Source organism: Pteronotus mesoamericanus, unplaced genomic scaffold (assembly GCF_021234165.1).
Source record: "Pteronotus mesoamericanus isolate MK-2021 breed Mesoamerican mustached bat unplaced genomic scaffold, CSHL_Meso_final scaffold_31, whole genome shotgun sequence".
Lineage (NCBI taxonomy): Eukaryota > Metazoa > Chordata > Mammalia > Chiroptera > Mormoopidae > Pteronotus > Pteronotus mesoamericanus.
In genome coordinates this window covers 30,811,485-30,835,279 of record NW_026555312.1, presented here as the reverse complement: position 1 = coordinate 30,835,279, position 23,795 = coordinate 30,811,485, and the positions used below count along the sequence as shown (strand labels likewise).

At 41.5% G+C, this 23,795-nt stretch overlaps 1 protein-coding gene across 2 annotated transcripts in view; it reads left to right on the top strand.

Moving 5' to 3' along the window:
* The first annotated feature begins 370 nt into the window (after nucleotides 1–370).
* DUSP22 (dual specificity phosphatase 22) overlaps nucleotides 371–23,795 on the top strand; it is a 65,328-nt gene continuing 41,903 nt past the window's right edge. For both annotated transcript variants that reach the window (XM_054591992.1, XM_054591990.1), the window contains exons 1-2: nucleotides 371–786; nucleotides 10,425–10,458. In XM_054591992.1, coding sequence (XP_054447967.1) covers nucleotides 766–786; nucleotides 10,425–10,458 — 55 coding nt within the window. In that variant the 5' untranslated portion in view covers nucleotides 371–765. The remainder of the gene's footprint in view (nucleotides 787–10,424; nucleotides 10,459–23,795) is intronic.

The window sequence follows — 23,795 nt, the reverse complement described above, 5'->3', positions numbered from 1 at the left end:
TGGGTGCGCCTTCTCGGTCTTCGTGGGTGGGGGAGAGCCATAGGAATCCCCCGACCCGGGCCTTAGTCCACCGCATTCAGAAAACCCAGGCAGGGGAGCCGCGGTGATTAGCACCTGATTCACCGAGGCACTCCAGGGAGGGTGGCGACTGCTGGTAACAGCCTCCGCCCCAGGCCCCACTTGTCGCCCCAGGCCCCACTTGTCACCCCAGGGGAAAAGGTCTGCGGATGTTTTGGTGACTCGGACCTGCCTCAGCGGGCTGGTGACGCTCTGCCTCCGGGTAGAGGTGACGCCCGGTCGACCCCCGGGCTCCGCCCCCGCCCACGCGGCTCCGGGGAACGCGCCTGCGCGCTCGAGCCCGCCTGGCGCTGGGAGCCTGGGTCCGCGCCCCTCCCCCGCCGATCACCGGGAGCCCGACTACAGGTCCCAGGGAACTGGCAGGGGAGAATGCCAGGGTCTCACTAGGGGCGTACGCCAGCGAAGCGAGACCGTTTCCCGGCGGAGACACTGCTGCTCTGCCCGGCCCGACCGAGAAGTCCAGGGCGGACAAGCGGAAAGCCCCAGAATCGGTGCCGGGTCCCTGTAGCCAGCGCGGTCTCCCGGACGGCCCTGGTTGTAGTTGTTGTTGTTTATACTTAAGAGCACGAAATTCCTTCCCAGCGCCTCCTCCCTCCCGCCCCACCTGCTCCTGGGCCTCCTGCGGTAACGCCATTAGGGAGCCTGAGCCCTCATTGCCAAGGGTGCCTGAGTTCGCATTCAGCCACCATGGGGAATGGGATGAACAAGGTAAAGTGCCTTTCTTTCATCTGTGCTGTTTTTGCCTCTACTTTTCAGCCTTCCCTCCGGCGGCGTTTGCTGGTCAGAGAAGGCCTGGCCGGTCTCCCGGTCCTCGCTCGGCACCTGCTACCCTGGTGTCCAGTCCCCGCAATTTGAACATGGGGAGGGGGCGGTGCATCTGGGCGGTGCCGGGTGAGTCTGCGTTTCCAGGCACCCCCAACGGGCCCCCGCGGGCTTCCGGGTGAGCAGCTCCCCCAGCCCAGCCGGTGGTGTTCTGCGGCCGACAACCAGCGTGCCCTTTAAAAGCGTTGGTAGTTCTGCCGACGCGTTGGCTGAGCACCGAGCCCTGCGGTTTCTTCTTTTGCTCCCCCCTTCACTCCCAGACTGGGCTCTTGAAGCGTCGCCACCCCGTATTATTAATAAACTGCAGTAGATAGGTGTCTTCTATTCTGTAACTTCCTTCTCTCCTCAGGTTTTTTTTTTCTTCTTCTTCTTTTTTTTTTTTAGTGTGTACAGAGAAGACTTTCGTAAGGACAGAGAATTTGACAGAGACCTAAGTCCTGGGGTTGGTGGGGTGAGGGCGGGACAGGTGAGAGAACAGATTCAGAGCTGATTTATACTGTGTCATGTGTCTTCCGCAATAAGGCCAACCTGTTGGCTGGCTGCTTGTGCAGATTATGCCTTGTAGAAAATCCGAACATCTCTCTCCTCTTTGTTCATCCCCCCTCCCTCTGCTCTCGTTCCTCCAGACTCACACCCCCCAGGCTGTGGGATAGCCTTGTATCCTTCCTGCCACCAGAAGGTACCAGATGTCAGTTCTTACAGTTGAGAGTTGCCTGGGAGTTGACCTTGTATGTATTCATGGCAAGCACAAGGTTAAAGGATTTGTGATGTGGTACTACTGGTTTAAAGGAAGGACATTAAAAAACTTTTAAAAAGCCCTCAACAAAGACAAGATCACAGGTTTTTAAAATGGTCCTGGGGCAGAAATTAGCTTCTGGTCTTCTACTTCTCTTCCCCTATTAGTTCCGCTCATACACTTCTCCACAAACATTCAGCTTTCATATTTGGTGAATATAACCATGTAGCTTTCTTTTTTGATCGTCTCAGGATTGGTGTCAGTACTGATTTGGCTCTTCTAGCGGGAGTGTTAGTGTTAGGCGACAAGGAAAAGTGCAGAAGTAGTCCTGTGTACCTAGTTAACTTTTTTCTCCTGCCCATGTTGTATTTCTTGGTTTCTGCAGATCCAGTTTATGAAAGAACTGTGTGTTTTGGGCCTACATAGCTGAGGTCTTTTCGTAACCAGAATTGTATTCATTGTGTGTGGGGTGTTTACGTTGTGCTGGAGTGGGGGGGTAGATGGTGGGACAGTGATCAAGTTTGGAAACAGACTGTTTGTCTTTTGAATAAATACTTGCATTATCTTCCCATTAGTACTGCAATCCATCAACACCATAAATCTTCTGCTTTTTAAATTAAAACAGAAGAATAAAACTGCTTTCCCAAGTTTGTAGTCCCTGTCTGCTTTCCCATTAATTGTGGTCGTACCTTATCTTTCCTTTGTTCTTTCTACCGTTTTTTCCATTTAAATTTTTCACTCTCCAGCTCTTTCAGCGTTTAATGTTACATTTATATTATAATTCAAAGAACATATTTCAAAATACAAATGATTGTCTAAGAGCTCAAAATTAATTTCAGGGTTGCCAACAAAAGCGGTTATACTCAATCATAATTTTACTTTTCAAAGAAAATGATAAATTTCTTGATGGTGTTACTACACTAATCATCCTGTATTCTAAATAGAACCACTATCTCCAATGTAGATGTGGAAAAATGTACATACAGACAGATTTAAAGACATCCTTAATTCAACAAACATTTATTGTGTACTTGCTATTATAGTCAGGTGCTATGCTGGTTGAGAGGGTGGAGTTAATACAATGGTAATGACACAAACAAAAGTCTTTCACAGAATGTTCAGTATAGACCAGTGATTGCCCAATAGAAATATGTGAGCCATATGTTTAATATAAATTTCTTTAGTAGCCATATTAAAAAAAGTAAACAGAAACAGGTCAAATTAATCATAGTAATATATTTTATTTGACTGAAATGTATTCAGAATCTCATCATGTCAACATGTAACCAATATATAAAACTATTTATAGAATGCTTTATAATTTTTTTGTACTAAGTCTTCAAAGTCTGGTGTGTATTTTATACTTAAATTATACCTCATTTGAAATCAGTCACATTTTAAGTACTCAGCCACTGTGGCAAATGGCTACTGTATTATACAACATGGGTGTCTGTATATGTATATGTGTGTGTGTGAAAGAGAGAGAGCACACAAACACAGGGTGGGGAAGAGTAGAGGCTCCAGAAGATACGATAGCAATTTCAGGAGCATGGGCTAAATAGATATGATGAGAGAAAGCTAGAAGTGTTGTTCAAGCCAGGCCAATGATCCTGCTGGGGTAAAAATGTCTAAGTTGAGATCAGAATGAATTGCTCAAAGCTACAAGTTTAGTTAGTGGCAAAGTAGGTTGCTGGAAGCCAGAAATTAAAAGCCTTAACTAGAATTTGTTCATGTGTTCCTGTGAGAACTAGGCTTTTTTGTTTCCCCATCTGTTAAAAAAAAAATTGATATGCAGAATCAGTGGAATTATTATAAGGTGCTAACGACCTTAGAAATGCTTCTCTAAGAACATATATAAGTAACATATAATACCCTTAGAACTAAAAACATAGTTTATAATATGTGTGTCCTGAGGTTACTGGGACAAGATTTCTTTTCAGTCTCAGTCAAGTTGGACATCCTTGACAAAAGAAAACTTATGAACTAAACAATGCAGATTCTGTTCTGACTGCTTTGAGTATAGCAGTTTTTATTTATATCTCATGCCCTCATAGAGGATCTTACTCAGTTGTTATAGTCTCTTGTGGGAGAGCGTCATGCCCATCTCAAGTGTACACACTGTGTTAACACAGAATATAAAGGAAAGAGACTTCTGTATCCTGGGCAATTAAATATGATGAAGAAATACAAAAAGAGAACACAGCAGTTGTGATTTACTGTTTTTTTGAGTCTCATATTATGTGCCTGCAGTTTATAAAATCTAAGCCTCACTACAGTCCTAGGAGAGCAGTCTATTTTATCCTTTTTGTACAAGGTACAGATTGGGAAATGGAGACTTGGAGAGATTAAGTAGCATGACTAAGGTCATGATGGTAGGAAGTGACAGAACTGGATTTGGAACCCAGTTACCACTAATTCTGAAGATAGCAGTCTTTTCTTTGAGCTAAGTGAATGCTGAAGACACTAAAAAGTGACTTGAAAAATTCCCCAGAGTTACAAATTAATGCAAAATAGGAAGGCCACCGCCTCTCTTCATGTTGACATTGATAGAGGAGGGAAAGGAAGGCAACTAAAACTATCATTTCATTGCTTTTTGTATAGTTCCCAAACAGACTCTCTGAACTGGCGCAAATTATAATCACTAATGAGCTTATTGTGTGCCAGGAAATGTTTTGAGACTTTAGCACATAGAACTCATCTGATCCTCACCACAGCGCTATGAAGTAGGCACTGTTATTTGTATTCCTGCTTTACAGATGAGGTACACAGAGATTAAGTGACCAGCCCAAAGTTACCCATTTGGTGGGCAGCAGAGCCTGGACTCTAAGCCAGATGATTTGGCTCATAGCCATAATGCAGAGTGCTTTACTGTGCTGCTAAGGGCAGTCTAGTAAATGTCCCCAGGAGGACTAGGGTAAACTAAACAGGCTATTGCATGGCAGTGTCTTGTTTCTGTAGAGCCTTTGCAAACTTGTAATTGACTCAAAGTTCTCTCAAGTGTCTAAACCCCCAAATCTTTTGGGGAGAGCCTATAAAGAAAACTCCTAACCTCATTGTCATATTATTAGTCTTAAGTACAACAATACCTCATTAAAAAAAAAAAAAAATCTAGCCTTTCTAGCCAGCATTATGTTGGAGAAATCTGCCCCAAAAGCTTCCATGTGCATTTTTTTTATCTTGATCAACCCTAACTAATGACCTAAAAATGGGCGGAAGTGTTACCATGCTAGGATAGGATATGAGGACTTACTGGCTCTGAAATCTTTTCCCTCACTGACTATCAGGGTTGGTTCAATTCATCCAATTCTCAGCTGCCCAATATGGTAACTTTTTCCTTCCTTATGGCTCTGCATCCTCTGAAAGCATTCTTTCTGGTGGAAAAAGATGTTGTCCCAGAATTTATAGGAAACTTGCTCATGATAATGGGAAACAACACTTCAATTAGTGCATCACTTTTTCATGAGAAACTCACTATTGTGAAAGAAAGAGGGACGGAGGTATCAGAAAGCCTCACTTGGAGTGTCTCTACCACTCTGCTACTTCATCCCGTGATCTTGAACAAGTCACTTTATGTTTCTGAGCTTCAATTTGTTTATCTCCGTCGATTCATATTGATGGTGGGTAGCTTATCTAGTCTCCTTATTTGCTCTAAAATGAGTATAATGATACTTCCCCAGTTTCTACTCAGATTTTTAAGAGACGCGATTGAGAATTTATTGGAAGACATTTTTGAGAACTGTAAAATACAAATCTGGTGCATCAATAGTTATAGTAGCGAGGACATCTGCCTTGGATATGGTTGACATCTGATTTAGGATGGCTTTTTTCACCTTAGGAAGATAAGGAATTATAGTTGCATAAGGAATACAGTTAAGGGGAAAAGAGCAGGGGGAATATGCAATATGCTCCTTATGGATAATCCAGGATTTCTCAGCTTCTGCAGTACTGACAGATTGAGCTGCATCTTTCTTTGTTGTGGGGACAACAAAGAAAGTGCATTTTAGGAAGTTTAGCAATATCGCAGGCCTCTACCCACCAGGTGCCAGAAGTTCCCTACCCCCCATGTGACAACCAAAAATGTGTCCAGGTATTATTGCTAGATGTCCCCTGGAGGGCAAAATCATTCCCCATTGAGGAGTCTTCACTCAGAATCTCTTGAGGCCTGTGTAATCTGGAAGTGAATCATTCTTAAAAGGAGGAAGCAGACCTAAAAGGGTGAAAAGCACTGTTTTGGTATGGTAAGGACCTGGATGGTCACACATCCCAGTCTATTAGGTGCTGCTGTTTCTACATGACATCACCTGAGTTGGCTGCTTTCATAATTCACCCAGCTGTCCATTCACCTATTCATCAAATCAGGTTATTGAACACCTGCTATTGTTCAGGCACTGTGCTAGATCCTGTATGGGAAATAAGTGTGAAAGACAAGAAGATCCTGCCACCCACATTAGTCCAGGCAGCTTACAGAGGAATCCCTTTGTGGGCGGTAAGTGTACTGTGGGAGGTGAATGTATTGTGAGTGGCACACTGGTACAGCTGTGTCTGTGGGACTGATGGTAGTTCCATGATGGTGGCCACTCTGTCTCCTCTATACCACCCCCTGGATACTTTCTTTTTTCAACATTGCAGTTTTATTTCATATTGAAGGAGTAGATGCTTAAGGCATATAAGTGTTCATTAGATTATTCTCAGAATCTTCCTTTTATAAGTGCAAGCTGGTTAAGTCCATAACCAAATGGCATTAAGAAAGTCTGTGACATTTAACCCTTCGGGAATCCACCAAAGTTCTCCCCTTCGCCCTGGCTTTAAAATTCAGAAAGTCCTTTCTAACCTCAAAAAAATCACATACCCTCCCAGTTCCACTACCTGTAGTGTTGCTTGACCAAAAATTGACACACTTACATCTGTTTGGGTGGTGGTCTTAGATTCCACTGCATCCTGAAAAACTACGAGAACTGTTTAAAAAGTCAATTCAAAATATTTCCTGCCTTAGAAGCAGTATCCTTTAGTGCTTAAGAGCTTTTTTTGTGGCTAAGGAGTTGATTTTATGCATTTCTGTATGACCAGTGTCAGTAAGGTGTGGATGTGCATAATGTTGATCAAGAGGAGCCATCAGTCATGGAAAATTTTTAGCATGGTCTCAAAGTATTAGTGCAGAAGGAGTCTACTTTTCATTATCTATCTTAAGACAGCCTTTTAACAGAAAACAAGAATCTTTTTTGACCAGCAGTGTTAATCTGCCATCAGTGATTATCTTTTCATGTGCCAAACTCAATGGTAGGATTTTGGGACACAGCAGGGCAGAAAACAGACATGACGCCTGCTTCAAGGTCAATCAAAAAAGTAGGCAAATAAAATAATTTTAGGTATGAATGAATGTGATGAAGGAAATAAGACAAAGTGATGTGATAGTGTTAGGGAGTTTAGTGATCAGGAAAGACCTCCCTAGGAGCTGTCATCTCATGGGACACCTAAATGACAAGGAGCCACCTAGGTGAACAACGAGGGAAGAACATCCTTTGCCGAGGAAAAGAACAATTGTTTCTAAGGCCCAAAGATGGGTAGAATCAATTCTGACCTTAATCTTTCAGAGTCATAGAACATTCGCAAGTTGCATTTATTTATAACCTTTTTCCTTGATCTATTCTTACCTCCTACCAGGTGAGGATGGTTTCACTCCTGCTGCATTTTTGCTTCTGGACTGAATTCAGACGCCATGAACTCACATGTTAATCCAAATGAATACTCATCTCTTCCCTGGGCTCCTCTATAAGCCGTCTCTCTCCTAGCAAATTATTTTGTTTCATTTTATTTTCTTTTCCTGTAGTTAGGGATTATTAGCAACAGCAATGTTGGGGAAGTCTGGTCAAATTTTTTGAGTTTCAGGTTTGAATTGCAAAGCTGATTGGTGTAGAGGTTTAAATATTCATGGGCTTTTTATTCTCCTTGAAAACAAAAATGTAATTTTTCTCCCTCCAATGATCAGTCCTTCAGCCTTCCTTGATCTTGGTTTATAATTTCATATGGAATAAACTACACAAACTGAGGTTGAGAAATTTACTTTTTTATTTCAGCTTGTGAAACTCTAGCCTACTCTTCTGGTCTGGGAAATGGAGTTAAAACTTTACTGACACAACTCTGTCCTCTCCTTATTGCTTAAAAATATTTTAACTGCATACAAAATGTGCATCTTAAATGATTTTTAGTAAGTTGGCTCCTTGATTTTAGTGAGTTCAGACCTTTGCCTCTGCCAGCTCTCTGCCCTGGTGACCCTTCAGGATGCTGCTCTCCTCCAGCCCCAGCCCCAGCCCCAGCCCCTACCCCTTCCCCAGCCCCTGGCCTGGTGTCACTGACCCCAACATGGAAGCTGGACTGGGCAGACAGGGACAAAGTTTGATCTCACAGGTGTCAGTCAACATTGTTTCATATCTCTCCTTCCCTTGCTTCATCTCTTCTCACCCTATTCACGTTGGTTATTTCTTCCTTGAAAAATCATTTACTTGAATATCCTACCAATCAAGGGAAAACCATTTGAGTTTAGAGAAAAGATAAACACAAATATGATACAAATAGCAGATAAATTAGACATCATAAGGACATAGTCAACCTGCACATGTGTTTTATTTATCTATTGCAATACTTTAAGTTTTCTTAATCTAGTTGACAATATTTGAAAATTAGGCTGTTTCCCACAAAACCTGGATGCTGGAATTGAGGGGCCTGGCCTATGCCTCTGTGTGCTTGGATACTGCAAAGATTGGGGAAGGTGCTGGGCATAGGGCAGAGGCCATAAATATAAAAACCTGAGTCCTTGAAGGTCTCATTCACTGAAGTGTCGAATTTGCGTGTCAGCCTGATAGCTACTCGAAGTCCTAAGAAGATTTTAATCTGAAATATCACATGATCAACTTTGAACACTGGAGATAGGTTGAGGAATCCTTTGTACTTGTCCAGCCCGGAGGAAGGGAGATCTCTAGGAAGCTCCTGCAGTAAAATCAGAGGGGAGGGCCTAAGAAGCTGAACAAAGGGACTGCACTCAAGCTCCCTTTGAGGAGTAGAGGGGCTTCCCAAGAGGAGTAAAAGGAAGTGCTAGATGAGGGGTAAGTGGAGTCCAGAGTAGGAGGAATCTCCTGTCAGAGTGACTTCTGACTGGGTCTTGGAGCGCCATTGGGGTGCTGCTTTCAGGGTGGGTAGGACTTTGCTAATCTGTGATTTCCTTGATGGTTTGTGAAGCTTATTTGCGTTTGTATATTTTTCAGGCTCCAAAGGCCTACATCAGGGTTCGCGGTCCCAAGAACAGAACCCAAATGTGGCTTCTTCAGGTAGAATAGGTCAGAAGGCCCCAGCAGTAATTTGTACACATGCCATCAGTTTTTAGTAAGACAGAGATGCTTAAAGAACGCCATGCATGTGAAGAGCATTACTGCTTGCTGCTTTCAGATTTCTTGGTGGGCGTGGAGAAAAATAAGGAGTGAGAAACAGAGTGGATGTGGAGTGGTGGTGCTGACATAAGAGTGTTTCCCAGGAACTGGAGGTGTGCAGTGAAATGTTACCAAAGCCCGTAGGCTATATGCACTTGGAAATGGTATCGGGTGCTATAGCTTCCAAAGCAGTGTCCACATTTGGACTTCAAAGTTTCTATACTGAGTAAGATATAGAATTTTCTTAATGGAGTTAAGATAAGAATTAACTCCATTTGGCAAGATAAGAATTAGTTTCTAGTTTCGTATTTTGCAAACTGTGGCGGGGGGGGGGGGCACGGTGGTTGTGAAAAATACAGTCCCCAGTTCTCATCTCAGATCTACTGAATCATTCCTTATGGGGGCTCTGGCCGGGGGCTTGTCTAGAAATTTGAATTTTTAACAAATTCTGGCGATTCTGGTAGATACTTTGGTTTGAGAACCACTATCCTAGGAGGAGTAGATGTTTAGGAGCAAATGTATGTTTTTAATTAACTCGCACATTTAGACAGTCCATTCATTCATTTAGCAACTCTTTATTGATTGATAATCATGGGCTTGCCATGAGCTAGGATCTGGGTATGCAGCTGTGAGACATGATGTGTTTGCTGCCCAGATTGTTTTCCAGACCAGCAGAGGGGACCTTCATCTAGTAATGGTTCCATGACAGCATCTCTACAAGGAGAGCATAACAGATTGTAGGCACCAAAGCAGGGGTCTATTCCAGACTTGGGCATCAGGGCAGGCCTCCTTTGGGCATGAGGCAGAGCTGCCTAACAGTGGGAACAGCATGTACAAAGGTCTCAGACAGCAGAGAGTGGGTTTGCTGGAGCTGTGACAGAAGGCTGGGATGTGCAAGAGTGTGTAGGGTGATAGAGGGGGTACATAAGTGTGGTAAAAAAAGGAGGAGTCATGGGGGGAAAAGCAGGTGGGAGGAGTAGAGGGGATACTGGAGGCACTTGGGTTTGTGGCTGGACTCAGGATGCCAAAGAACAAGCACTTGAGGGGCTTGAAGTGAGGAAGGATACATGGGATCCATGAGGACCTCTGGGGGATCCTCGTTTTGTAAGTTCCGTAAGTCGATGGACACCAGCATGCCACCATCCATGGGTGATTAGGTCAGGCTTACTACTGACCATGGGCAGGCCAAAGTCTTGGCCACCAGGATGGCTGGTTGGGCATGCTGACATCTAGGGAGGTCCTGGAAGTGGATATGGCAGGCAGCCAGGCTGAGCTGTGCTCCAGCTACTCTGGTAAGAGCCTTGCCTCTGTGTGCAAAACACTGTCACTTTTGTAACACTCATATCTGGTCTGTGTCTCTCCCCTAGATCCTGCCTGGTCTCTATATTGGTAACTTCAAAGGTGAGTTGGTTGTTTTTTGGGTCTCTTTTTTTTTTGTATTATTGTGGTAAAATATATATAATATAAAATATGCCCACTTTAACCATTTTAGGTGTACATCTCAGTGGCATTAACTACATTCACATTGCTAACTATCACCACCATCCATCTCCACAACTTTTTCATCTTCCCCAACTGAAAGTTAGTACTTCCAATACCCATTTAGTGCTAACAATAGTACCTATTAAACACTACCTCCTCATTACCACCTCCAGCCCTTGGAACCTACCATTCTACTTTCTGTCTCTATGAATCTGACTGCTCTAGGAACCTTATATAGGTAGAGTCATACAGTATTTGTCCTTTTGTGTCTGGCTGATTTTACTTGGCATAATGTCCTCAAGGTGCATCCATACTGTTGCATGTGTCAAAATTTCCTTCCTTTTTAAGGCTGGATAATATTCCATTTTAAGTATATACTACATTTTGTTTATTCATTCATCTGTTGATGGATATTTGGGTTGCTTCCACCCAAAGGTAAGTTTGCTTTTTAAAAGATCATCTTTAGCCTTCTCACACATGATTGAGCCAAGGTATAAACGCAGTTATTCAAAGCCTGGTCTGGACATGGCCACCACATGTGTCCAGGCCCCTTGTAGGATCCTCATTCCCATGCCCCAACCTCTTAGCCAGTGCTAACAGAGTGGTGTGGATCGTGTAAGTTCCAGTTTGACCTCTGACCTTCATTTTAATTCTGCACACTTGTTGGAACATGATCTAAACAAAATGGCTGAAAGATCCACTTAGGAGCCATGTAATTTATCTATACTCTTTTATCACTTTTTTCTAGTTATTATTAATAAATTTCCAGGAGCCTATTTTTTTTAATCACCTGGAAAAAAATAAGAGGCAATTTTGTCTTTAGCAGATTATTCCCATCTTGTGATGACTTTTCTTTTGATACATTTCTCTGAAGCTTGTTCAATATGTATTTATTGATTTGCTGTCAGCTATTGACTTTTTATTTTTAGCTTCTCTGTCTCAAAATGTTCTATGGTCACAGAGGTGAGTGGAGACCCATAAAACAAAGTGCGTGGTGGCAAAGAGGCTTTTGATTTCCAGAGAGAGGCGGATCCCCATCCCTATACTGTGTGATGCTTTGAGTATATCTAAGTTGAAAACACTGTTTTCTTAGCATGGAGATAGGCTGTACTTCATAGGATGGAATGCAGGTAGGAAACATGCAGAAATAAGTTGGCCACATGGGGTTGAGAGAGCCAAACTTTTCATGGGTATCTGAACAAGATGCCTCCTTCCTGAAACAAGTCAGAAAATTTTTCTGGTCGTTGCCTAAATTTGTGAGTTTAGATGCAATTGATTATAAAAACAATCTCTATGATTTCTCTGCATAATATTTATTCCCTTTTTTTCCCCAGAAGGCCCCTAGTGCTACTAATTCTCCTCAAAGAGAATTAAGCACCAGGAGCTGACAGGTAGCTGCTAGTTGCTACTAGAATGTGTTAATAATACTGAAGTTCCTAAATCAGTAAGTTTTGTAGTTCTGAAAAAGTACCAAGTGCTTTGTTGTAGGTAACCCAGTAGAGCCGTAATACGTTAAAGAGCAAAAATCTTTAGGGATTTATTTAGTGAGTTTTTATTAACTGCTTTCTTGGGGAGTGTCTTTGTATTTGAAACAGAATTTAGGATAATTTCTTAGAAGTAAATTACTAGGTGACGTATTTACAAATTAAAAATTTTAATAAAGACCCAAGATGGCAGCAGAGTAACTGCTCCATCCACTTGCTCCCTGGCCCAGACCAGAATTACAGTCAAAACACAGAGTGGGAAGTGAGTAAGAGTGTCTGTGAGTGAGCAAGTGTCCTGACGAGAGCATGGGGAGTGCGTGGCAGTGGGCAATTACTGGCCCACCTGTAGGGTGCCCAGGAGCCAGAAGCCTGGGCTTTCTGAGTGGGACCACCACCACTGCCCAGCCCAGCATTTCTAGCAGCACAGAGCTGGGCAGCAGCCAATTGCCTTAGTAGCCACAGCTACCAGGGTGGAGAGAGAAGGCTTGGGAGGTGTGGCCCCAGAAACAGCACAGCAGCAGGAGCAAGCCCACCCCAGGCTGAAGATCTCTGGAGGGAGCAGCGGGGTCAGTGCTCCACCACCACCCTATGTTAGTGATATAGCTGTGAGGCTCTTCCCAACACCAGCCAGGAAAGATCTAGAGAAAAACTTTATCTAAAACTATCAGAGGCTCTGAAAGGCCATGGCTAGCCCTGACTGCAAGAGATGGTGTGATTCTTGGGGAGGGGGAGCGTGTGGAGAACAGGCCCCCCAGGGACCAGTGCAACAGCTTAGAGACCACACAGGAACTCTTTCTAAGGGGACCCCCATGCCTGTGCATGCAAGCATAGCAGCTCTGCTAACCAAAAACTCGGAGGGATAGAGCACACTGAAGGAATGGTAGGACTTGACCCAGCATGCCTCACAAGCAGAGGCCTGTTCAGAGTGGAGAATTCAGGCTGAACATCCTGCGAGAGAGTGGCAGGCTCAGGACTGGAAGGCAAGAGCTGAATGCCTGAGATTTTCTGTAGCCAGCCTGATCCCCTCACAGACAGGGAAGCCCAAACCCCACCTGCAGGACTACAGTCCCTGCAGATCAGCGAGTCCAAGCTCAAGAGTTTCCTGCTGGATACATTACCACAGAGGAAAGAAGAAAAAGCTTTGAAAGAGCCATTCCCTAGCACTATGAGCTACAGATCCCTGGGCCCTGATCTACTAAACCCAGAAGAGCAGAGAGAGAATAGAGACAGGTACACAAAGGCATTATCTTCTCTCCTGCATACCTGTTTAATATTCATTTCTCATCCTTCAAGTTTGAACCTAATCTGTCACCAAGTTTTATATTATAGTTTATTTCAAATCCCATATTTTTCTCTTCCCTTCTCCTACTCCATTTTACCTTCTTTCTTCCTCTTCTTATTTTTGTTTTAAATTCTGTTTTCTCTCTTGCCATGACTTCTTTTTGTTCCACACTCTATTTCTCCCCTCTCTATTTGTAGTTATCATTAGTCATCTCACATTTTTTTTTTCCTATTCTTAAAATACCCTTAGTCTCTCTCCACCACTATCAATCTTTGCTCATTGCTTGTGGGTAAGGTGGTGGTCGTGGCATTTCTTCAATCTTATTTCTAGATAGTCACTATTTATGAATTTCAAATCTCAAATATTACTGGTCCCCTGGCCTCCATTTTGCTTTCCTCCTGCCCATTTTTTCATTTTAAATATTAATATTTCCATGTCTTAGTCTTATTTTTATTCCTCATTCTTAGTAGTCCTTCTCTCTATTCCCTCAAAATAACTTCTCTTTCCTCTAGACATTTCATAAGCTTTTCTTCCTTTTTTCCCTCTTATTCCCATCCCACCTATATAAATCTTAACTCATTTGTTGTTGATATTGCTGTGGTGGCTCTTTTTCTCCAATTAGGTCCCTATTATTTTTTTAAATGTACTTTTTTGTTGTTTTTTTCTCTCACTCAAAATATATATATTTTTAATTTGCTTAAATCTAGTACTATGCTTCCTTTCTCTTACTCCATTCTGACTCCCTTCCTCCCTTTTTTATTTACAACGTCGATTTTATTTTCTTACTCTCTTCATATTGTCTCTATTCCCTACTCTTACTATTATTCCTCCCTCAAGCCTTGCAAAATCATTTTTGTTGCAGTTAGTCGAGTCATCTCATATTTGTTTTTCCTTTCTTATAATAGTCTTAAACCCTTTACACCTTTATTAATATTGTCTCATTTGCTGTTGATAGTGTGGTTGTCAGTGGAGGTTATTTTTGCAGGTGTGCATTTGTGTTCTGGGCTGTTTGGTATTGTTCAGGCAATATCTGTACAACAATATACAAGATGTGGTGGGCAGAGTGACTCTCAGTCTGCCACAGTAGGGAAAAAGACCCACCAAAGAATGATGCGACAACAACCAAAACCCAGTTACAACTAGGGAGACCACATAAATAGCATAAAGAGCAGCCAAAGAGCATCAAGCCAAGGAGATCAAGGAGTCTGCACCACTGATTCCCATAGGTTTCCTACCACAGAAGGTCACACCACGAACACAGAGAGTGAAAGATGATCACTCTAATATGCAGAAACAAACAAGAAGGGTCACTTAAAATGGGGAGACAATGAAACAATCCCCAATCAAAAGGAAAGGAGGAATCCCCAGAAAGACTACTAAGGGAAATAGAGACAAGAAAACTATCTCACATCTAGTTCAAAATAACGGTCATAAGGACACTCAAGGAGCTCAGTGAGAACTACAAAGAACTCCAGAGAAGCTACAGGGAACTTACTGCAAACACGCCAGCATGAAAGAGGGTGTAGAAATTATCAATAAGAGCCAGGAGGAAATGAAAATATAATATCTGAAATGAAGAACACAGTAGAAGGAATTAAAAGCAAGTTAGGTAAAGCAGACAATTGAATCAGTAAGTTGGAGGACAAAGTAGAAAGAAATTCCCACACAGAGCAACAAAATGAAAAAAAGACTAAAAAAGAACAAAGAGGGTTTAAGGCAGCTGCAGGACAATGTGAAACATAATAATATCTATATAATAGGGATACCAGACGAAGAGGAGGAGCAAGGGATAGAAACCCTGTTTGAAAAAGGAATAACAGGAAACTTCCCTAACTTGATGAGAGAAATGTCAGACAAGTGCAGGAAACACAGAAGATTCCCATCAAGATGAACCCAAAGAGGCCCATTCTAAGACACATCATAATTAAAATGGCAAAATTCCAAGACAGGGAGAGACTCTTAAAGGCAGCAAAGGAGAAATAACTAGTAACATACGAGGGAGCTTCAATAAGGCTAGCAGCTGATTTCTCAACAGAAACACTACAAGCCAGAAGGGAATAGCAAGAAATATTCCAAGTAATGAAAAGCAAAGACCTGCAACCAAGATTATTCTACTCAGCAAGGCTCTCATTTAATGGAAGGTAAACTAAGAGGTTTCCCAGACAAAAGAAGGCCACAAAAAATATGTCTCCACCAAACCAGCAGTGCAAGACATGCTGAAGGGAATAATTTAAGAAGATGAAGAAAACAGGGGTGGGGGAGTGGGGGACACAGGTTCAAAAGAAGAAGATGGCAACAAATAAGTACCTATCAATAAGCTTAAATGTAAATGAATTAAATGCTCCAATCAAAAGACATAGGGTAGCTGAATGGATAAGAAAACACGACCCCCATATAAGCTGTCTACAAAAGACTCACCTTGGAACAGTTGATCTACACAGACTTAAGTGAAGGGAGGGAGAAATATATTTTAAGCAAATGGACTTGAAAAAAAAAGCCAGGGTAGCAATACTTATATCAGAAAAAATAGATTTCTGAGCAAAGACCATAAAAATACACTGGATACTTCATAATACTTAAGGTAAAAGTCCATCAAGAAGATACAACCATTGTAAACATGTATGCATCCAACACAGGAGCACCAAAAATATCTAAGGAAAATCTTGAAGTGCTTCAAGAAAATTATCAACAACACCACACTCATAGTAGGGGATTTTAACACCCCCTTGTCAGCAATGGACAGATCTTCCAAACAAACAATCAACAAGGATATTGTGACACTGAATGACACTCAAGATCTAATAGACTGAATTGATATTTACAGAACCTTTCAGCCCAAAGAAGCAAAATACACATTCTTTTCTAATGCACATGGAACATTTTCAAAGGAAGACCACATGATAGGACACAAAACAAGCCTCAAGAGGTTCATGAAAATCGAAATCCTAACAAGCATTTTCTCGGACCACAAGGGCTTGAAACTAGAAACCAATCTCAAGGAAAAAACTCAAAAACATTCAAATTCATGGAGACTGAATAACATGTTGTTAAACAATGAATAGGTCAACAGTGAGATCAAAGAAAAATCAAAAAGATTCTGGAACCAAATGAAAATGAACACACAACAGCCCAAAATCTATGGGACACAGTGAAGGCAGTCCTGAGAGGGAAGTTTACAGTAATACAGGCCTACCTAAAAAGAAAAAGAAAAATTTCAAATAAACAACCTAAGCCTACATCTACAAGAACTAGAGGAACAACAACAAAAAACAGGTAGAAGGAAGGATATATGAAGATCAGAGCAGAATTAAATGACATGCAAACTAATAGAACAATTCGAAGGATCAAAAATCCAGGAGCTGGTTCTTGGAAGAGATAAACAAAATCAGCAAGCCTTTAACCAAACTCATAAAGAAAAAAGAGAGAGGGCCCAAATAAATAAAATCAGAAACAAAAGGGGAGAAATTACAAAGGATCGTCAGAAATTACTATGAACAAATACATGCCAAGACAACATGGGCAAAATGCACCAATTTCTAGAAACCATATAATCTTACAAAACTGAATCAAGAAGAAGCAGAAAGCCTGAATAGGCTGATAATAGCTAGTAATATTGAAGCAGTAATCAAGAAACTACCAACACACAAAAGTCCTGGACTGGATGGCTGCTCAGGTGAATTTCCACAAACATTTAGGGAAGAGCTAACTCCTATTCTTCTCAAACTATTCCAAAAAATTCAAGGAGAGGGAATACTCCCACACTCTTTTTATGAGGCCAGTAAACAACAACACAACAAAGAAAGAAAAACTCCAAGCCAGTATCGCTGATGAAGATAGATGCTAAAATCCTCAACAAAACATTTGCAGTCTGGATCCAGCAGTACATTAAAAAGATCATACACCATGATCAAGTGGGATTCACCCGAGGGATGCAAGGATGGTACAATATTCACAAATCAATAAACATAATACATCACATAAACAAAAGGAAAGACAAAAATCACATGATAATATCAATAGATGGTGAAAAAGCATTTGATAAGGTACAGCACCCAGTTATGATGAAAAACACTCAGCCATGCAGGAGTAGAGTGAGCATACCTCAACATAATAAAAGGCATATACAACAAACCTATAGCCAACATCATATTCAATGGGCAAAAAATTAAACCTTTTTACCTGAGATCAGGAATATGACAAGGATGTTCACTTTCACTACTTCTACTCAACATAGTACCAAAAGTTCTAGCCACAGTGATCAGACAAGAAAAAGAAATAAAAGGCATCCAAATTGGAAAGGAAGAAGTAAAACTGTTACTGTTTGCAGATGATATGATAGTGTACATAGAAAACCGTATAGACACCACCAGAGAAACTACTTGACCTAGTATGTGAATTTGGTGAACAGTGGGATACAAAGTCAATATTCAGAAATTGAATGCATTTTTTTTTGTATACAAACGAAGTATCAGAAAGAGAAACTAGGGGGGAAAAATCCCATTTACTATAGCAACAAGAAAAACAAAGCACCTAGTAATAAACTTAACCAAGGAGGTAAAAAACCTTACTCCAAAAACTACGGAACATGGAGGAAAGAAATTAAGGAAGACACAAATAAATGGAAACATATACTGTGTCCATTGATTGGAAGAGTTCATAATTAAAATATCCATACTACCTCAAGCAATTTATAAATGCAGTGCAATCCCCATCAAAATTCCAATGGTATATTTTACAGATATAGAACAAATATTTCAAAAATGTATATGGAACCACAAATGACCCCAAATAGCCTCAGCAATTTTGAGAAGGAAGAACATAATACCTGATATTGAACTATATTACAGGGCCACTGTAACAGCCTGGTACTGGCATAAGGACAGGCACATAGATCAATGGAACAGAATAGAAAGCCCAGAAATAAATTCATGTCTGTATGGTGAATTAATATTTGCAAAGGGGGCAGAAGCATAAAATTGATTAAAAATAGCCTCTTCAATAAATGGTATCAGGAGATATGAACCCACACATGTAAAAAAATGAAACTAGCCCACCAACTTACACCATACACCAAAATAAACTCAAGGTGGATAAAAAACTTAAATATAAGTCTTGACACCATAAAAATCCTAGAGGAAAACTGGCAAAAAAATTTCAGATATCCCATGCAGCCATATTTTCTCCATTATATTTCCTAGGGCAAGGTATTTAAAGGAAAGAATTAAACAAATGGGACTACATCAAATTAAACCCTTCTGTATGGCTAAAGAAAACATCAACAAAATTAAAAGGGAACCAACTGTATGGGAAAACATATTTGCCAATACATTGGACAAGGGTTTGATCTCCAAAATATACAAAGAACTCATACAGCTCAACACCAGAAGACAAACAATCCAATTAAAAATGGGCAAAGGACCTAAACAAACACTTCTCCAAGGAGGCTGTACAGAGGGCCCAAAGACATATGAAAGGATGCTCAGCGTTACCAGCCATCAGAGAAATGCAAATTAAAACTACAATGAGATATCACTACACACTGGTCAGAATGACCATCATTAACAAATCAACAAACAAGTGCTGATGAAGTTGTAGAGAAAAGGGAACCCCAGTACTCTGTTGGTGGGAATGCAGACTGGTGCAGCTTCTGTGGAAAACAGTATGGAACTTCCTCAAAAAACTAGAAATGGAACTGTCTTTCGATCCAGTGATCCCACTGCTGGGATTATACACTAAAAATCCTGAAACACCAATTCAAAAGAACTTATGCACCCCAATGTTCAGAGCAGCATTATATACAATAGCCAGGTGCTGGAAACAGCCTAAGTGCCCATCAGTAATTGAGTGGATCAAACATCTGTAGTACATTTACACAATGGAATACTACACAGCAGAAAGAAGGAACTCCCGCCTTTCACAACAGCATGAATGGAACTGGAGAGTACTCTGCTAAGTCAAATAAGCTAGGCGGTGGAAGATAAATACCATAAAATCTCACCTATAAGTGGAACCTAATGAACAAAACAAACAAATGAGTAAAACACATCCAGAGACATGAAAATAAGGAACAAACTGACAATGACATAGGGGAAGCATGAGGGGGTAACGGGGAAAGAAGGGGAAAATTTTAGTCAAGGAACATGGGTAAAGGACCCAGGGACATGGACAATAGGGTGGGAAATGACTGTGTGGGAGTGAGGGTGGGTGGGGCATGAGAGAGCAATGGGGGAAAAACTGGGACAAGTGTAATTGACAACATAAAATAAAAATTGTAATACATACCAACCAAATTAAAATCTCCCAACAGTTTATGAAAGTATTATCCTCACACATAAAAGGTTACTTTCTTATAGAAGGACATTTTGCATAACTTGAAGGAATTTAAACCCTTTCTACCAAAATCTGTACCTATTTTCTAAATATATGTGACATAGGAATCCTTCACAGTTCCAGGATTCTTGCTTTGTAGTTTTCACCCATTAGAGGGTTCTGCAGCAACCCACCCACACCTGTCTTTGTTCAAACAGTTGACATTTTGTCATTGTCTTCAGTTATCCTGACATTAGTATGTGGTTGTGTTTTATTCATATGTTAATTCAGCAAGCATTTCTTAAACACCAAGTGTCAGGTTTATCTCTAATAAAGGAATGGGAGTACAGTTAATACATAAAAAGCTGGAAGAAGTGTGTGTATATGGTTACCTATGAATTGTTGCCAGCTCCCAATGTGCAGGGCACTGTGCTGAGAATCTGATGGGGAGTCCTGGTCCTCAGTGGTTCAGAATTGGGGGTTGGGGAGCAGGCAAAGAACGGGGAAGTAGAAAGAAGCTTGTCTTGGAATTCAGTTACCCCGTCGCTCAGGAGCCAAATGTTTGCACTCAATACTTTAAGCAGTCTCTGTGATGAGAACATCAGCCCTCGGACTGTCCTGAGGGATGAGCCAGACAGGGTAGCTGAAGCACCCACTTCGTGCCTGATACATTACAGTTAAGGTAGGCTCAGGCCCTCCTCTCCTTCCCTGTCTGTGAAATGGGAACCATACACCTGCTTTGGGCTGTCGTAGGAAGGAGATAGATGCTCATAAAGCACCCACTCCATGCCAGGTGTACAGTAGGTATTGAGCAGCATTAATCAGGTAGCAAATATGAAAACCCAAGATCAAAGTACCATGACTTCTCCTGGAAAGTGAATCCAGTTGTCATCTGTGCCTTAGCATCATGTCTCATTTAATCATTCTCTCTTTTCAGACTGCAAATAAGACATGCCTACTGTAACAAAACCACCAATATAGAAATATGTAAAGAAAAATTAATGGATTTTTTTTCTTTTTACTCTCTGAGAGATCTTTATTTTTCAGAGTGCGATTCGGCACTGCTCCTCAAACCTTGGTTCTAGTGGCCTTGGTTTCCTCCATTCATCCATCAAGTGGTCTTCTGTTCCATCTCCTTCCTCCCTCCCCTCCATTCTCCTCAGCTCCTTCCCTTCCTTCCCGTGGAATCCATAACATGTCACTGTGCAACTTCCTTTTTCTCATTTTTAACTTTGCAATGAATCACAGTTTCCCAACACCTGTTGACTTTTTCCACCTACAGAGAAACCCGCAGACAAACCCAGCTTCTGGATCCCTGTCTTGATGATAGCCTCTCTTTTAAGATGCTTCTAACTGGCAGCTGGCTCTGTCCAGACACAAAGAAGGAAAGCAAGGAATAGAAACTCAAAGATCAGCTCCTTCCTAGGCCAAGAGGGTGGAGTTAGCTGCTTCCTCACAACTTAGCAAGTATAAAAGTGGGTATCAGCAGACACAGGAAGCTCTCATTGTTTGAAGATGTCCAGAAAAATCTAGACAAATGGGAAACAAGTTCAGGCACTATGTGGAGGTGATGTACATGTCTGAGGTCTCAGAGCTTTTGTTCAGTGAGAACAGCTGTGGTTCCTCAGTTCAGATAAGGCTTAGATGGTAAGCTACTAAACATTAATCTGTGGTGATCTGCTGTTAGCTTAGCCTAGGAGAGCTGGATGTTGAGTGTTTGAGCTTCAGGTGGTCCAGCAAGAGCTGGGAATCAGATGTCTTTGAACTATGCATATATTTGTAAACATTCAGACGTCATGGAGATTGAGGCCCATACCACAGCCTTGGGACCTAATCTGGTCATGATGATAATAATGATGGTGACAATAATAACATTTAATTGCATGCTATCCAGGCACTGTTCTAAGCATTTTGAATCATTTAGTACTTCTAGCAACCCTTTGAGGTGGTCCTCCTACCATTTTTCCACTTTATAGGTGAGATAAGTGAAGCACAGAAAAACTTGTCCAAGGTCAAGGCCAATATATATCTGAGCCAAGATTTTTTAGAGAAGGAACCAGGTAGAACGGCCCCATTTGGGCCCTCAGCCCAGCTTAGAAATGTATCCATTTAAAGGCTGAACCTACTAACAGCTAATTTGTAACTAGAAGTTATTATAATGCACAGTAATTTGTAACTCTAAAAGTCATTAAGTTTTGCAGTAGGAAGTGTAACTGCAAAAACAGACTGGAATCTCTTACCCATCACTCAGCAGACTCTCAAATTGGGAGGCAAAATTTATTTTGCAAATGGCTCAGAACAGGCTTTGGGGTTCAGTGCCAAAGCAGAGGGAATTGGGTCTCTTTAAAACAGAGACCTTCTTTCTCCTCTCCCTGCTTCTCATCTGCATGTCCATCTTTTGAATCCACAAATGAGTGCAGCAGGTGCTTTGAGTTTTGGAAAGGCATTACCAGAGAAGTTCTTTCCAGCCAAATATGTGTTTTTCTTGAGCACTTTTACTGATAGTGTTAATTTCTAATGCTTCTTTGAATATATTTTTTAACTTTTATTGACAGGAAATTCTGCTTTATTTTGCTGGACTGGCTTATTTCCCTTAGCCACTCTGGCATGTTCCACATCTTGGGACTGGTTACTCCTTTCCATCTTCTGTATCAGAGTAGAGTGCTAATTTTCTTTCTTAAGGAAACATTAAGCTGTCACTTTGCCCTTTAGGACAGCATCTTAATAGGAACCGTCTGCTACCTCAGTGAGGTCTACCCAGTGATAGGCAGGGTCTTCCTCCCAGCTAGGCAGGGAACATTCAATAGCAAAGGAGAAGGATCTGTTGCATGTTTCTACATCAGTGCTCCCACTGTGTGTAGGTGACGTTTGCTTCCTCAGAACGCCAGCTAAATCAAGGGGTATTGGAGATGGGGAGGGTAAAGGGAGACAGGCAACAAGAGTCTAGGGGCCAAAGGAGATGCTGACAGAAAGAGGAAAGGAATGTGGTTAGCTGTTTTTATTAATGAGGGCTGGTTGTCTGTTTAAATTATTAATGCAATTTACATTGAGTTTGTGAACAGTATTTTTAAACTTTTGTTTTTTCTCATTATAAAAGAAATGTGGACTTATCAGTTGAAATAAAATATAAAGTTTAAATATCCAATTATGAGCCCTGGCTGGGTAGCTCAGTTGGTTAGAGCATCATCCCAATACACTGAGGTTGAGGGTTTGATCTCCAGTCAGGTCACATACAACAATCACCTAATGAATGCAAATGGAACAACAGATTTATGTTTTTCTCTCTCTTTCTCCCTCTCTCTCTTTCCTCCCTGTTTCTCTTGCCCTCTCTCGCTGATCAATAAAATGAAATAAAAATTTTAAAAGTCCAAGCATAATAGTAATACGTGAGAGTGAAAACTTAACAAAAACCTCATATCCCATGATAGCATTGGTCAGCAAATTTTCCTCTAGATTGTTTTTCATTTGAATTCTAAACTGTAATCTTCCTACTGTTTTCATTAATACCGACTTGTTGCAGTTGTGATGGCAAGTGGTTGTGAATTATTTTCTAGTTTAGAAATTCACTACCGTGCTGCAGTGGGGGAGGGACACCGTCAAAGGTTATTCCCTGGAGACTGTCCAGGGTTCCTATGTACAGTGCACACAACCTTCTAGGGTTCTTAGTTAAAAGCGTAGGTTGTGATTATGTAAGTATGTAGTGGGCCCAGGAGTCTGCATTTTCAGCATGCTTCCAGGTGATGCCCTGCTTCTGCTTGACAGACCCACGTTTGAGCAGCACAGGACTGAGCTCTGCCCCTGTGGTACTGTGCTCAGAGAAAGCTGATGTGACACTTCCACGTTTATGCATATGCATATGAGCCAGCTGACAGCCCCTCAGCCAGAGACTTACAGCTACATCCATAGCTCGTTACCATAGTGCCCATGGGTGTAGGCAGCCCTCTAGAACCATCAAAAAGGTGTAGTCCTGAAGAATCAAATATCCAGTGTTATCTAATAGCTTTCGTGAAGCATCGTATGCACTCTCAAATAGGCAGACAGAGCCTCAGCTTATGGAAAAGGGCAACTCCAATGTGGCGTGTCAGTGCAGCTGGCACCGTAATGAAACCAAAAGGAGCATCGTCCACCAGGAACAACCATTTCCTTTGGAGTCCAAGAGTCAGTTGTCTCATCACTGGTAT